The sequence below is a fragment of the Phalacrocorax aristotelis genome, chromosome 12 (genome assembly GCF_949628215.1).
Source record: "Phalacrocorax aristotelis chromosome 12, bGulAri2.1, whole genome shotgun sequence".
Classification (NCBI taxonomy): Eukaryota; Metazoa; Chordata; class Aves; order Suliformes; family Phalacrocoracidae; genus Phalacrocorax; species Phalacrocorax aristotelis.
Window position 1 is genome coordinate 4,476,556 of NC_134287.1, and position 16,235 is coordinate 4,492,790.

The window sequence follows — 16,235 nt, forward strand, 5'->3', positions numbered from 1 at the left end:
GAACAAGGTGCATGGGTGATAGGTCTAATTATAAACTTTCAATTACAAATACAAATTCTGTAAAGAGAAGAACCTGGAATGCTTGTATATTTATTATAAGAAGGTAATTGTTATCTGTTAACATGGCTTTTAGGCATTCCTCAACAATAAAATCATACAGCATTCTTCCTACTTTGCTGCTGCCAGTGAACAGAAGATAGAGTCAAATGTTTTATAACAGGCCTATAGTGTATTATTAATAACATGTACGCATACATGTATGTATATATGCAAATGTATATGTATATAGATATACATCATTACTGAGATTAAGAACTAAGGCAATTAAAAATATACTAAAGGCAGTTACTGTGTTGCAGCTTCTGACTGAATGCTAAGGTACTTAATTTCTCTGGCTGTATTGCTTGGTTCTTTGTTTTGTCATAGGTTTTTGTTTAGGCTGTGGACAGTGGGAGTTCCTGTTCACAAGAGAAGATGTAGAAGACAGAGGAGAGAGACGAAAAGGAAACAGAATGAGAGACAGAGGAAACTGGAGAAGTGAGACTGGGAGAGGAAGAGGAGCTAGAAAGCAGATGATAAATTAAATTAATAGGAGAATAGGTTAAATTCAGAGAAAAGGGAAGAAAAATATTTTAGCTTCAGCCACAAAGGTAAATGTCCTGTGTCCTCTGGAAGAGGAAGGTGCCGGCTATTTCTGGCACGAGTATCAGGATGTCAGAGGAGATGCCTGTGCTGCGTACTGTCATCTAGTAGACAAACTCAAGGCAGATCTAAATACTTCAAATTAGTAATGTTGGGTACTGAGAAGTGACTAGGCAGAGCAGCGTGGATGGTCTGCGCTCTTCTTTATCCTGCCAAGAGTGGTTTGTCTGTGTTGTAATGAGTAGGGAATAGTCTGTTCAGTTTTTCATAACAGCCTTATTACCAAAGCACTTGAACACCTAATATGATAATGGATTTTGTCATTTTCATGCTTACTACTCATGACCTGGACCTTAAAATTGGATACCACTTTTCCAGTTTGTCACTTTTAGTAACACAATTGTTTGCATGTAACACAAATAAAACAATGAAAATTTTTGACCATAATATTTTTTCTCTTTTGCTTCATATTTGGTTTTATACATTAAAAAAATAAATACCTTGGTTATTTCTAAACGAAATCCATTCAAGAGGTGGTGGAGATAAGCTTTAATCATGTTGTCTCTCAAGCTACAATCAGTTGGCTTTTGCAGGATGTATCATTTACCAGAAATATGCAATTTATTTTATTATTCAAAAGGTTTTGTTATTTAAGGGCTAAAAATAATTAAAATGCTCGTTTCTGCTTAATATGAAATGTATTTTTTCCCTTTGAAAGGCTGGATAACACCTTAGAGGAAATTATATTTAAGCTGGTGCCTGGACTTCGAGAACGTAAGTTTTTCATTTGGTTTTGGACACCTCTTTGGGTTGATGGAGGGAAAATTGCTCTTTCTAATAATATATCTGTAGGATTGATTTAAAAGCTCACGTTACTGTTCTTTGATGTTAACTAGAGGAACTGCAGCGAGAGATCGAATTCTGGAAGAAAAACAAACCTCAAGAAAATGGACAAGGTGATGATTCCCCCCTCCCCCCCCCATATCTGTGTATTAAGTAACATGGCTCATTAAGCTGTGTTTCTTCAAACGCTTTTGCATGTAGATTGTTTTTACTAATTCAGAGATACTATGGAAACTCATAACAAATCTGTGTAAATGTAATTTGGGCCTTCGTGTAGTGCTGCTTATCTATTAACCAGTTGTTTTAAAAACACTAGCTGTTATACTGTGATTTTTATTTGCATTTCCTTAAACTCCCACTTTCAACACTCATGCAATTTTCCAGTTGGATTCCGAATTTTCTTAATACAGCAAGATCCAGAACCACTTGAGTTTTTTACAGATTATTTTCTGTTACTGAATTTGACCAGCTCTTCAGTAGGAGGTTGTCAAGAATTAGTTATGACAAGTAGTAAAACAGTTTTCCACACATGCTAAATAATTGTTTTATATAGATTCCAAAAACGCCTTTTTCTTTTTTCTTTGTGTTTTTTGGTTTTTTTTAGTTGACTCATGAACTTCAAGAGCTTAGCATTGAGGTCCTAAGTGAGGACTACATCCGTCTGGTTTTATGGCCCTTTAATTTGACTCAAAGTTTTGATACCATAGCCTATTTGATTTGGGCATTTTAAAGAATTTTTGAAAGTCTCTTCTAAGCTAAAGAAATAGCTATTTTTAGTAAAGGCTTACTGTCAAGTAAATGTCTTGCAATGCTCTTCTGCACTCAATTGCTTATAATATCTTCTTTTCAACTTTGTAACATTTCATTTTCTTTCTCACTAGTTTTGTTGATTTGCATTTGACATCCATGATAAGGGATAAGGTTCTTTTCTCTGTTAAATAAATGAAGAACTGCAGGACAGTTTAGATGAATTTATATTAGCTTACTACAACATACTCTGTAGTGTATACCTATTCAGTTTTAAAAATACTTAGAAAATATTTTATGAAATATAGACTGTTTAGAAAACTATTTTCTGCTACGTATATCAAAAAAACCCAACCATATAATTTGCAAATTTGTAGAATGTGACTGACTTTTAACAAATTTATTCTTCTGGTTCTTAACCTTCCTCCCATAATTTAATGGTAAAGCTAATGGAGATCAGTCACTAAGTGTAATGAGTGGTTGGATTGTTTTGTGAATCCAAGGAAGGCTCTAACTCTCAAAATATACTTTTAAGTCAGTACAGATATATGCAGCTCTGTTAGTGCCTGGGTCCTTGGGCTATGGAAATTTGACTCTATAAATCATTTGAAAGTTGTGATAACTCATTGAGGCGAATTACGAGCATTTAAACTATTTTCTGCCACAAACAATCATTAAGAGTCTTGTCTGAGAATAAAATATTTGATGAGAATAATTTCAGTAAGAAGGGACTGTTTCAGTTTTCAGTACTGTCCCCTGCAATCCCATAGTCAGTGTGGTTTAAAAGAGCCCATCGTTACGTATTTGCCACAGGTCACAACACCGTTCCCAACCTTAGTGTCTAAGATCTGTGGAAGAAAAAAAAATCCCAGGACTTAAAATTTTCACATATCAGAAGAAAAAAAACCCAAAGAACAACGCATATCTCAGGCATTGGTAACTCTGCCAGGAGAGTGGTTACCAGAGAGAATTGATGGGTGATTATAGGAAACAAAATCTTTATTGGTCCTTTCCAGTCTGAACTGGAGAAGGCAGAGGGCAAACAGCTTTACATTGACTCATTATCCGGCAATCGGTTTTACACTGAATATCTGAGAAAAGCACAGAAAGTAGACAATTTTCAAGGTTTGCAAGAAAGATGAGAAAAAAAATGAGACACCAAATTGTGCCATAAAGAAAGAGGTGTGGGGGTGGCTGGGAAGTTGGTTTGTTTTTCCTGTCTTCTGTTCTTGGCTTGAGGCTTTTGACTTGGAGAATACTGAGTCCATTTTGGTGAGATTAAAATTTCTTTTTTTCTTTTTTTTTGACCTTTTTTTTTTTTTTAAACTTGTATCATATTGAACTTTAATATCATGCCTCTAATGGACTAATGGACTATCACATTGATTTCTGGAGGCTGCCTGTACAAACATCATTAATTCTAATATCTACAAGGATTTTTTTAGGAAATAGTCTGGTGCCATTTACAGAGGAGTATTTGAATTTCTGTCAGAATATCTTGAAAGATGTGAAATTTTTTGTGTGTGTACCTGATTCTGGAATGATTTTATGATTGCAAATCTGCTAATTTCCCTAGTTCTGTAGTTGGTTTGCCTTTCAGGACTTTTCAAACTGCATGACTAAATCTTTCTCCGTTATTCAGCAGTGGTTACTGCTGAAAGCTGTGTATGTGTTTGCATTCTTTTGCAAAGAATCTGTGAATCATAGGCAGACTCCTTAGACTAATGCTTGTGATGAGTAGACTGTACCTGCTTGATTAGAAGAGTTTGCTTCCTGGACTTTCACTAAAAGACAAAAAAGAAATTGTAGCTTGATACCGTAAATTCTGTTCATAGCAAGATGATAGAAACAATGCATGCCTGATACACTTTCAACTAAATTTGCCAATAGCTAGTAGGGACTTGTGGACAAATCTTTTAAAATTATAAAATACTTCAAAACAGTATGAAAGAAAAGTAATGACTGTAGCTTAAAACTCAAATATGTAAACTAAACTAAGTGAACTAATTACTGTGTCTAGAAACTTAGGCATAGCTTGATATTTGTTAACGTTTTCATTCTATGTTCTCGTCTTAACTCTTCTGGATGACTTAAAGTTTGTGGTATGTGCGTGAGAACAGCAGAATTTGGTCTGAAAGTTTTTTCAGAAAATGCAGAAATAGCTTATTCAAGTTACTTGTGATAATGTTTTATTCCAACAGAGAGCAGTCTTTGTTTTGGTTTAAATCAAAATAAGTTGGGGGTACAGGAAAAAAAAGAAATCTCTAATAGGGTTATTGTATACTGTATTCCAAATTTGTAAAAAATTCTTCATTTTATGCTTCATTGTATGGTTATTATTTACATACATTGTGGCCTTATATAGCTGGACTTGCTAGTCTTAGCATTCGTATTCAACTACGCTAAACCTTTGAAAGCTGTAGGAGATAGTGCCTTTTCCAAAGAGTTAGATTTTTAAGCCAGGAATCAATAGAACATGTAACAGCATCAGTGAAGAGAGGTAACACGGTGTATGTGATTGTATAGGATATATGTGCTCTGCCAAAAAATATGGGTACCATTCCTCTTTTCTTATACTTTTTGGTTTTTAGAGGGGAATAAGTATATGGCTATTTAGTTACAAAAACCCTCTGGAGAGACAAAACCTGGAATTTTACTTAGACCAGGTCAAAAGTAGATGAAAGTTAAGTTTTATCTTGCCTTAGTTCACCTCAGGATAACATTTCAGGAACTTGTCTCCACTGGATTGTTGTGGCAGACAGTTAGTATGAATTGATTACCCAGGTTATGTTGATATACAAGTGTTGGGAATAGTTATTTCACTGTTTATTTCAAAGCAATATTATTTTGGCAGTGAGCTGCCACACCACAGAGAAGGTTTACGTGGTTGAGTGATCCTGATGCATGCACAGTTGCACACTGGACGCAAACAGGTAGACAGCCACAACCATGACTGGTCCATCCACCTAATGATTTCTGTGTGACAGAAAATATGTTGTTTGCATATTACATTAAAATTTCAGTAGTAAAAGTTTATTTTCAGAGATTTGTAAATGGATCAATTTAAGAATGCACTGAATTAAAATTGTTAAAGTTAATTTGAAGAAAAGATATGCTCTTGAAAATTATTACTTTAGATATGTGTTTGTTGCTACTGTGACTTTTAATTATTATTTTACACTTAAATAATGTGATATTCATATTTTACAGATGAAAGCCCAAAAGCTGATAAACCCAAAGTAGATGAGGAGTGTGATGAAAATGAAGAAGATAAAGACTATCACAGGAGTGACCCACAGATTGCTATTTGCCTTGACTGTTTACGCAACAATGGGCAGTCAGGAGATAATGTAGTCAAAGTGAGTAGTAAAGATAATCTGTGCTGTTGTTGTTGTTGGCAGAATAGCATCTTACAGGAACCAAATCATTTTATAACCATTAACAGTAAACTTTAATGTGGTGACCTGTCTCCACTGCCACGCTTATTTAGTCTCTTATTTGAAGCATTTCAGTGTATCTCAGAATTTTGTTAAAAATACAATTCCACACAGAAATCCATCTGTGACTGGATTTTTTTTTTTTAGTGGGTTATAGTTTTGTATTCTTCAGCCCTGATGGTTTATAACTGCATTACACAACAGATTACATCATACCACAGAGGTACTTAAGCAGCTACCTATAGGTGAGCTGTCTCATGCTTCCAGGATTGCTGTCTTACCGTGCCAGCATGCAGCTGCTTTTCAGATGTGTTGTGCACTGAATGACTGGGATCCAGACCTTCTGAGCTGTAAACCTGATTCGGGACTGATGTGTTGTCTGTGGCCCGGGGCAGGTCACTTCCATCTGTAAAACGTGTAGGGTAATACCTGCTAACTGCTGTTTTAAGGATTAGGGATATTTGGTTTCTATTCATGAAGGGAAGATTACCTAATGGTAATGGTATTGAGGCTAGAAGAAAGTGTTTTGAAATGCTCTTAGATTTTAATAATATTTTATTAAATTACAAGGACAAGAATTTTAAAAAGCATTAAAAATTCGTCAAATAAGACCCTACTTATATTTTCTGTGCACTGTGTTACATGTATATTTTTGGAAGTTCTTGCTCAGTAAGAAAGTTTTGGTTCAGCAAGAAGACATGTATGTGTTATCACTGTCTGTTTATGCTGTATACAGTAAGAAATCTGTATCTCCATCACCATGTAGGAGTCTCAGGTTTCCAGCTTTCCTGTTGAATTAAAACTGTTAGGTCTGGATCACAGAATCTGTGATAATAGATCACGTCTCAGGTTTGTAGCTTCCATGTATTTCACCTAGATTATTTGAGGATGTTTTTACTTCCTTTCTCTTAAGGAGTGAAGAAATTCTAAGAAACACGACATCTGTTTGACCCGCAGTGTGACTAACACAGACCCTTAGGTCATTTAAGTTCTTCTGGGGCTTTTGGTGGTGGGTTCATTGTTTGCTTGGTTTTTTTTTTTTTTCTTTTCTGTCCTCCCTTCTGTATCTTTTGGACATTTTGGACATTAGACCCAGGGAAGGGTTAAATGAACTTGTTTGTCTTCCTGTAAATTTTGCCAAAAAAGTGAACAAAAATGAACCTATGGTGCCATTATATATTAGAAGAGAATGCAGTAAAATTGGTTACTGGTTGTAAAGATTATCAATTACAGCTGCTCTCGCACTAAAGGTTGCTTACATGCTCCAAAATTTCTAACACTTTTCCTCTAAAAAAAACATTTTCTGTTTTGTTGCTGTTGCTTCAGGGTTTAATGAAGAAGTTTATCCGGTGTTCTACTCGTGTGACCGTGGGAACTATCAAAAAGTTTCTCAGCTTGAAATTAAAACTTCCAAGTTCTTATGAGGTACATTTGAAAAAATGGTTCTTGTATTTTTATTTCCCTGCAAAGTACTAGTTTTTATGAAATTTAATCAGATTTGAACTTGAGGAATATTTTTTTAGCCCAATCACTAAGTACTGTTCAATGTTTCAAGTGATATTTTCTGCCCTTAAATGAGAAGTGATCATTTTATCATGGTGACTAAAGTTGCTAATTAAGGAACTTGCACAGTTCTAGTAACTTCAGTTTGTTGATCGCCTGTGAAGGAACAGATAAATGAGGTTTTGATATTTTTATGTAAAAATAAATGCTTTCTCTTTCCATGTGGCTAATAAAGTCGCTTCCTACTGTTTTGGGCTAGAACTACTGGGGAAAAGGAGAGATCAAATAGACTTACACCAAATTACTCTGCAGTGTCATTTTCTTTAGATGTAAGAAACTGTGCAGTAATTATGAAGAAGTGAGGAGCAATGCTAGTTGACTCTTTCAAAATGCAGATACTTTTTTTTGCACCTTCGCTGGAGTTAGGTGGAATTTGATGGAGAGAGGGTCTTTGTTCCATGAGTGATTTGGTCTTGGCCAAGACTGTTAACCTGGGGGGACTTGCTAACATGATAGAAGTTGTGATGCAGGGTGGAGTGGGGAAGTGTGAGACTGCTGCCTCTGCTTTCCCTCTTCCCAGGCGTGCAGGAATTTTGACCTCAGCAAAGAACATTTCTTCAGCCAGTTCTCTGATGAACTGCAGGCTGCCCTTAGCGCAAATGGCGGCATCCCGGCTTTGGTCAGAGGGAGCTGACTTAGGTGCACAGGTTATTGCAGGAGTTTGTCACAGTATCGTGACAGGCTGACAAGCCGTTTTGGTGTCATTCGGTTTTGTTAATTACGTTAATCTGTCTCTGGCACCTTAATGGCTTGTGTTACATAGTATCTGCTTACTTCAAAATTTTGACCTTTTTTTCCTCTGAAAAACAGAAAAGCATTATGGCTATAGTAATGAAAGAATTTTCAAACACTTTCAGTGGAGGGTAGAAGTAAGATGCACAGTTTAAACCAGTCATTCTTCACAGTAAGATCATTACTTTTTTTTTTTTGGCCTTCAGTTAACGAAGAATCTCGTTTGTATACTTCAAAGTGCATGTTCCTTGTAATTTATAGTTATTTTTAAAGTATTTTTTTAAAAATTATTATTTTTAAAAAATGAAAATTACCGTACTTCTGGTTTGTATCTTTGGGTTTGAAAGAGCATTGAACAGTAAGAAGGCCTTCAAAATAAGCACAAGGCTTTCTCTTCAAACAGAAGCCGTGTAATATAGATGGATATAGGGACTGTTTGTCTACCAGTGATTACCTACCTAGTTTAGTAGACTTTCTTCTGTCCACACCTTACTGAAAGCACGAAAGGGAAAAAATTAAGCGGAATACTACTATTAAAAATAGCAGTATAGTTTATTGTTAGTATGTAGTATTTATCCAGATTTGATATACATGTCTGATGGAGTTCTAGTAAACTGATAGGAGTTGAGGGATTAACTCTGAGATTCACTTAGGAGTTCATTTAGACATTAAAATTTTGTATCCCTTTGTCTTACTGTTCGTTCTGTTGTATTTTAAGCTGGATGTACTATGCAATGGAGAAATCATGGGGAAGGATCATACTATGGAATTCATCTATATGACGAGATGGAGACTAAGAGGCGAAAACGTAAATGCTGTTACATTTTTAATAAATGCTGTTTTGGTATATTTGTTATAGAGAGTATACATGCTTTTCACAGCTTGGACCAAAATACATTCTGTGACCCTTCAAAAAACCCATATTTAAAAGTGCATTTGAATATTTTCTGGATTTCTTACATTAAACCCTGAGTAAAACACTGTAGCAAGTATATTGTGCTGATTCTGAAACTTTAAAATAGCAGGTGTTCAAAGTTTACATGCAAGTTTTGCTCTGAGTTTTAAGTCAAGTATCTGAAAACCCAAGCACTTGTTCTTTTTCTGCAAATTTGCTTTTAGTGACCTTTTGAGTTACAATAGTTGGGGAACTTGCATTCAGCAGTTCTTTATTAAGAATCTGTTTTATTCAGTAGTAAACTGAAAGTGACACTGAAAAATTATTGGAGAAATCTAATTGTTTTTATTACTGTTTCTGTTAATACTACATCCATTTTTTTAGATATGCTCTATAACACTAACACCCAGATAACACAGATAAATGGGTTTTCCTTGCTGCGTGTGTATATCTTAGAAATGCAATATTGAACTTGCTAAAAGACATTTCTTTCAGGTCTGAGATTCAGTTTGATTTAGTAGCCCTTATATATTGCCTTGTATATTCTTTTAAAAAAGTCATGCCCCCGTTTCTTCTCTTTCCTTTATACGGTCGTTTGTGTATGTTGATTGTTCTCCACTCTTCATTGCTTTGTAGTATATGCAGATTTTTTGTCTACCCCTACCAATGGAGGCTATATTGGAGTGCAGCTAAGGTTAAGCACTTAACATCTGTTAATGTACTGATTTGTAGAAAATTCCAAACTTTCTGTACTTTTTTTTAAAAAAAAACCCTTCCTAGTACTCAGAATAAAAAGCACTGGGGCACGGACAGAGAAGACAGAGGATTAAGCACGCTGTGGAGTTAACAATTCATAAGTTTCTTAAAGTTTTACTTTACTCTGAAGCGGAGGTGGGAAGGACAGATTTTTATAGGAATTAGGGGAGTTAATGTATATAGGCAAGTATTCATTAAATTTGAAAGTAGTATTGCACTGAAATTTGATGATTACTGAAACCCCAATTTTGTACCAATAAAGGAGCTGTAAGTAGTATTTTTTTCCAATGCTGCCTTGAAACCAGTGGGTGTTTGTCTGGTTTGCCGTGTTATATTTTTGTTAGCATTGGCTGTACTTATAGGAAATATTGAGGCAACAACTTTGGTGATAATAGAATTCTTTCATGACATTTAATTCTGCAGCCCCTGCCTACAAATGGACTTTTGGCAGTTGCATTGGTTTGGAAGCAACAGTAACTATAATCTTGACAAAAGGGACATTATTTGTACTGGTTAGAATTTTTCAAAAATCTCAGAACTATAATTTTTAATATTAAGCGAATATAAGAGTTGACAACTCTTGATTAAATCTGTAAATTGTGTTTACATACACATAGTGTAGTCAGGTATGTGTTCACCTTTTCCTCTATGTAGTTTTAAATTGCTTCTCTGAAGTCAGAGATGACAATCTAAAACCTGTAAAAATTGCATTGTGCTGGCAATAAATCCAGTAACATCTGGGCTTCTATGATTTTGTTTTCCCTAACTGTGTTGGGTCTTGTTACGAAACAGAAGTTGTAATGGTAATTCATTAACATTCTCTTCTTTTGGATGAAGATCAAGTAAATCCATTGTTTCCATCTTTGGTACTATTCACCGTGAGCTTTTACTGGCACACCTGTGGACCTTACAAGAGGTAGAGTAGTAAAGGGAAAATATCCATTTATTAATTAGAGGATTCTTTCCTGTTTTAAATAATTAATTTTAAGCTTTACATTTGAACATTTTAAAAAACATTAAATGGTAAATGTATATGTCCAGCTGTGGATGCCTCTTATCTGATCAGAAAATCATCTCCTTCGCAGTTTCGGTGTCAGAACTGCTCATCTTCGCAAGTCTGCTCACAGGATGGCACTTGTTATCAGGTAAGAGGCACTCACGACTGTACATACTACAGTCATTAAGGTCCTGTCAGCGCTTCAGTTGTAATCCAAGTTGTGGAGTTTTTATAATTCCTCACTACAAGGTGCTAAAGGTCTATGAGCAAGGCCTGAGCATTTTTGTTCATTCAGAGAAGGCTTTATTGAATGAATAAATAGAATCTACTCAGAAGGTTTAGGGGTTTCTTTCACTTTATCTTAGCCCCTTTTTTTTTTTTTTTTTTTTTTTTGTTAGGAACCATTCTGTAGGCTGATGTCTGCATCAGTTTGGAAGGATTATCTACCTATTTCTATCTCATCTTTCTAACTGGTAGCATTGGGCAATCACTGAATCAAAAGAGACTACATTTGTTTCATCTCTTTATGGCAATTCATATGTTCCTTGTAGTGGAGTAAAGGAGTGTTAGATTTTTCTAATACTGTGTTCCTTTCACTTCTTTTAAAATTAGAAATGGAATAATGACTTACCTCTAGAATATAACAAACCTGACCTTTCAGAACCTCCAAACTGAAGTTGTTTTCTAAATATCATTGATCAAACTGGTTTATACCTATATGAAAAATATTTCTGTTTCCTCATTGACAATTTTTATTTTAACTGATTTCTAAAAGTTACTTTGGAAGTTTGGAATAATATTTTTGCTTGAGCAAAAGATTAAAGTTAATGATAGAGAGCCACTCCCCACGATGGGTGGGATTGACCTACCACAGTCATGCCTACTTCAATGATTAGAATTGTTCCAGCATAGTGCATTTTATTTATACAGTTGGTTTGTAATTTTGTTTACAAAAAATATTGAGCCTTACTGGCTTACGTGGCAAATTCAGTGAGGTGACTGCTCTGTCTCTGCCTGTGTGCACTTCCAATTAGAGCTGAGTACTTCTAGAGACAATCTATATAATCAAAGTGAAAAACATGTGAAATAGTATTTAAATAATATGGTAGTCATATCCTATGCGAAAAACTCAGAGAGCAAGTAATCTATGATACTACAAATATATGTTTATTTATTGCACATGCAGACTACTCATGGTGCTCCCTGTCTTCTCTCCCAAATGCCTCTGCTACTGTTGAATACCTCTTGGTTTATGTTTTGATCTCTCTGCACTCCAGTTTGTAAATCTCCAACAAGTATGATCACATTTAGTTCTGGTGATTGTTTTACTACCATGGCATGGAAAGTTTATTAACTTCTCTGCAGTGATAGCTTCCTCTTTTTGGTCACTGAAGGTCGTCAATATTGCATTTGAAGGATGCAGTAAAATATTTCTGGTTTTAATGGAAGCTTCTGTAATAATTCTTTGTAATTCCAAATTTGCAATTAAAAAGGCCTTAAACCAATGAGGTTCCTGTGCCCTGTGGCAGAGAGGTAGTTAAGCCCATAGAGTTGCTGCGACAGTAAGATTTTCCTGGGGTTTGTGCTATACAAAGTGTCCAGTATCCTAATGAAGGTGAGAGGAAAACATCAGACTTGAATGAAATGCTGACAGACTGAAAAAATAAGACATGTAGTGAAACAGAACTTCCAGCACCAAGAGCCCAGGCATTCCACGGCACTTTCTGGAAACCCACCCACTCTCGCCTCCTGTTCCACAACAGTTTTGTCCAATTCAGGGATCCAAGCAGTTGATTTGTCTTTTTTTTTTCCCCAGTAAGAACTAATAAAAATATATCACTGGATCTGAAGTATAGGAGTTTGAATCTGGAGGAGAAGTGAGCCCTCATCTCTCGAAAAATAAGCTGACAGCAATTTGACCTGATATTTTTGGGTTTTTTCTTTTTAATACCGGAGTAGCCTGGCTCCCATTAACTCGTGCTGACAACTAGTGTAGCTATGGAACCTCCGTATGTATAAAAATCAAACAAAGCACATAATCTCTAAATGGACTTTATTTTAGAAAGTATAAAATCTCAAGATTGCTTTTCCTCAAACACAGCAACGCGGAAATGAAAGGAGTTGTTTGAGCACTCAAATGTATACGTTGTAAAACATATAACTCAGGAAGCATATAAAAGCAGATACAGGAATCTTACCTTAATGCAAATAACGACAACTAACCGACTTAGAGATTAAATACAGTTTTGAAGTAGAAGTATGGATTTAACTGTTGAAATGCCTAGAACTATTTCTTAAAATAAAACTGCCATATACATGTGTCCTGGGGATAAGCTCTGGCTATTCTTAAGGCAATCTTTAATTGCATTTTCTCTGTATTTTTTATGAATTATGTCTTCATGTTTTCTTGTCTGTCTTTGTTGTTTTCCCTCTTGCTTTTGTTTTCAGTCTTACCCTATGGTACTTCAGTATCGACCTAGAATTGACTTCGGTTAGACCAAAGGGCCAGATCCCACTGAGATGAATCCTGCACTATTTGTTTACCCATCGACAGATTGCACAATGAATGGATGTGCCTGGATTAGGGGGACACAACCAGATTTTCAGCATGCAAATAAGGACATTGTCTTTCTTTAAAATTGTCAGTTGCATCTCTGTTGTTTCTATTAGAGCAAGCCAAGTGCCATTCTGCTACTGAAATGTGCATAAGATATTTGTGTATCTTACGAGTGTGCTGCAAATCATAGCCAAAATCATGAAGTGTACAGTCAAGATTCAAAAACTATGGAATATTTTTGCTTGCGTGTTAGAAAAATTTTCTGGTCCTAATATTGATTACACTAGCAAAATGGCAGAGTGCTCATTCCATGTGGTGTTGCAGTTTCACACACTTACTATTTTCCTGAATATTGTTGTTTAAATCATAGAGTACTGTACAAATAACTAAGGATTATACCTTGAAAATATTTTGTATAGAAAATATATTTAGAAAAGTGGTGATTGGGCCACTACCTTTTTCTTGATAAGCTTCTCATGGGTCCAGGTATAGCTCACTCATGAGTGTGCAACAGTCCTTTTGCGGTGAATGAAGAATATTTTCCTTTAAGAAGAGATCTAGAACATGGTAAATTCAAAACAGTAACTTTAAATCTTCTAAATAGATCCTGCTAATATTGCTTAAAAGCATCGCAGCCTTTGTGATTGCACTTTTCTATGGTTTCCCTAAAGATTGGAATTTGGGATCCTAGCTATTTTTGGAAAATGGCTTCTGGTCAGATTACATTTCTTCTAATAAAGCCTCCATAAAAAAGAAGTTAAAACCAGTGTGTCTATGGAACAAATAAATTTCACTGTAAGATTCCAACCAAGGCAAAATTTTACATTAATTATTGCCTTTCAAAGTAAGCATTTCCTTTTCGGATTGGTTGGAGGTATACAATATGCTAAAATAAAAATAATATATAGCTTTAATTACATTATATATCTCTTGTGACTCTCTGGAGTTTAGAATTCATTATAGCAATTTTCATTCATATTTCCATAAATTTAGAGGTAATGCAATACTGAAGATAAGCAGTCTGACCAAAATAATTCAGGTCGTCTTTTTCCTAAGACCTGGGAGTGCTGGATAAAAAGTGATTGTTGCCTTAGGTATTGCAAGCGTAACGGTTCTAGTATAGAATGTTTCTTGAGGTTTCTGGTAATGTTGCAGGGAGCGTAGGAATGCGTATGTTTTCTGTGGTCTTCTGTTGTCTTTGCTCTGCTTAAAAGTCAGTTGAGTTTTTCACTTCAAATTCTGTGGAGATACTTACCGTTCAGTACATTTATGTAATTTCTGCCTGCTAGTATTGTACATAACTATTTACTTTCTTAGGCCTTTTGCATACAGCAAAAAGGAACCAAATCAACTTTTCGGAAGCTACTGTAGAGTGAACTCATCATACTTAGATAAGGCAAAGTGAAAATTCTATCTTGGGATCAAGTATAATAGATAGATGCAAGGCTATTATTTCTTTGTAGGCTTTTGTTCATGTACGTTAGTATGTTTCTGTAGGAGAAAGAAGCATGTTGTGGATTAAATCTGGCCCCTTTAACGTTAGTAGGAGTTCTAACATGGATGACTTGAGGAATCCATATGTAGTTGGGTTAACTTCTACCATTGCACTCCAAAGCCCGTAGGACATGCAGAAATAAAGACACTGTCGGTAGCAGCCTGTTTAGGAAACCTGCCATTGCAGGTCAAGGTTGCACATATTGTGCAGATGCCGGTGAACCTGGGGAAGCAAACCATTTAGGAAGCTGCTGCTCCTTTCCGCAGGCATAGTGTGCTGACTGGTATAGGCACTGCTTTGCCCACGCTGCAGATGGAAAGGGGTATACATGCTGGCTGCGGGAAGCGATCGGCTTTTTGCCCACCCAGTCTACGATGTGCTACTTGACAGAAACAAGAAGATACTCTGTGTAGGGAGGGCTTTCATTCTCTGCAGAGTCTCTAGGGAAAAACAGATTCTCTTTTCTGTATATAGAGGTCCTCCTCATGGAGCAGCTCGGAAGAGCAGAGCATGCATTCTAATTGCAAATCATTCTTCTCTTTAGTATATACAGTCATTTTGTATGGTAGAAATAGGATATTATTTGTAAATATTTACATGCACATACAAATGACACCTTACAATTTTTATATATTTCACTTGTTTTTATACCAGAATTTTCACTGTAGGTTCACTTGACATAAGACGCCTGTTTCAGCTTATCACAAACCTAACAGTAGTACTCTTAAGCATAATTTCTGCTTGGTCCAGGGGACGATATTTTTCTCAACAATTGCACTTGCTGTTTTTGACAAATTTGAGCAGACTTGTTTTAAAAAGAGAAGAACGTGTTATTTGTAATCCATTTTCAGTTATCTTACACAGAAGTTTGCATCCACCTAACAGGACCCCTGAAACAGGACTACTGCAGCCAAGAGAAGATTTGACTGTTTAATGACTTTCTGTATTCACAACTGAGAACCATGAATTCTCTTGGCCAGAATTGGACATCGCTTTAATTCATGGTAGTTTCTTGATGCAACTTAAAGCTAGATTACAAAAGGCAAATCTTCATTTTAAGCATGAAAATACTGACAGATATGATCTAATGTTCCCAGCTGAGAATAATGGCATTAAATGCATATGATGTAGCCACCTACACTTTATGCATTTCTGATCTGATGGCACGGTGCCTGGGTGCTGTTATGATTTAATAGGTTTGTGTAGCAGTGAAGTGCCAGCGAAACACGTATCTTAACTTGGCAGCTTGTATCACACAGGCATTGCCGTCTTTACAGGAGGTTTCTCTCCCGTATAGTACCTGTGTGCCATGTGTCTACAGATATGCATATTTAATTCATTTGTGCCAATTAAGAATATCTGAACAGCACAGGAATATGAGAACATGTGTATGGATTCCTCTGTGCCAAAGATGGGGTAAAGTGAAATGTGTACCTAAGGATTCCACTAAAGCTGCACCATATGCCATCCTAGAGCAGATTGCTGGGTACAGTCACACCTTCTGAGCATTTCCATGACAAAGTGTCACCACTGCATGTCTGGAAAGAATAAGAATACAAAATAAGTGTTGC

The 16,235-nt window shown here is 35.8% G+C and overlaps 1 protein-coding gene across 6 annotated transcripts in view; it reads left to right on the forward strand.

Annotated features, from left to right (window-relative positions):
* Nucleotides 1–14,083, forward strand: part of PCGF5 (polycomb group ring finger 5) — a 62,480-nt gene extending 48,397 nt beyond the window's left edge. For 3 of the 6 annotated variants that reach the window (XM_075108299.1, XM_075108300.1, XM_075108297.1), the window contains 7 exons: nucleotides 1,361–1,416; nucleotides 1,539–1,598; nucleotides 5,443–5,591; nucleotides 6,996–7,094; nucleotides 8,683–8,772; nucleotides 10,701–10,760; nucleotides 13,061–14,083. In XM_075108299.1, the coding sequence (XP_074964400.1) occupies nucleotides 1,361–1,416; nucleotides 1,539–1,598; nucleotides 5,443–5,591; nucleotides 6,996–7,094; nucleotides 8,683–8,772; nucleotides 10,701–10,760; nucleotides 13,061–13,108 (562 nt within the window). In that variant the 3' untranslated portion in view covers nucleotides 13,109–14,083. The remainder of the gene's footprint in view (nucleotides 1–1,360; nucleotides 1,417–1,538; nucleotides 1,599–5,442; nucleotides 5,592–6,995; nucleotides 7,095–8,682; nucleotides 8,773–10,700; nucleotides 10,761–13,060) is intronic. The other 3 variants (XM_075108301.1, XM_075108303.1, XM_075108302.1) reach the window with 1 other exon arrangement.
* The last annotated feature ends 2,152 nt before the right edge of the window (nucleotides 14,084–16,235 follow it).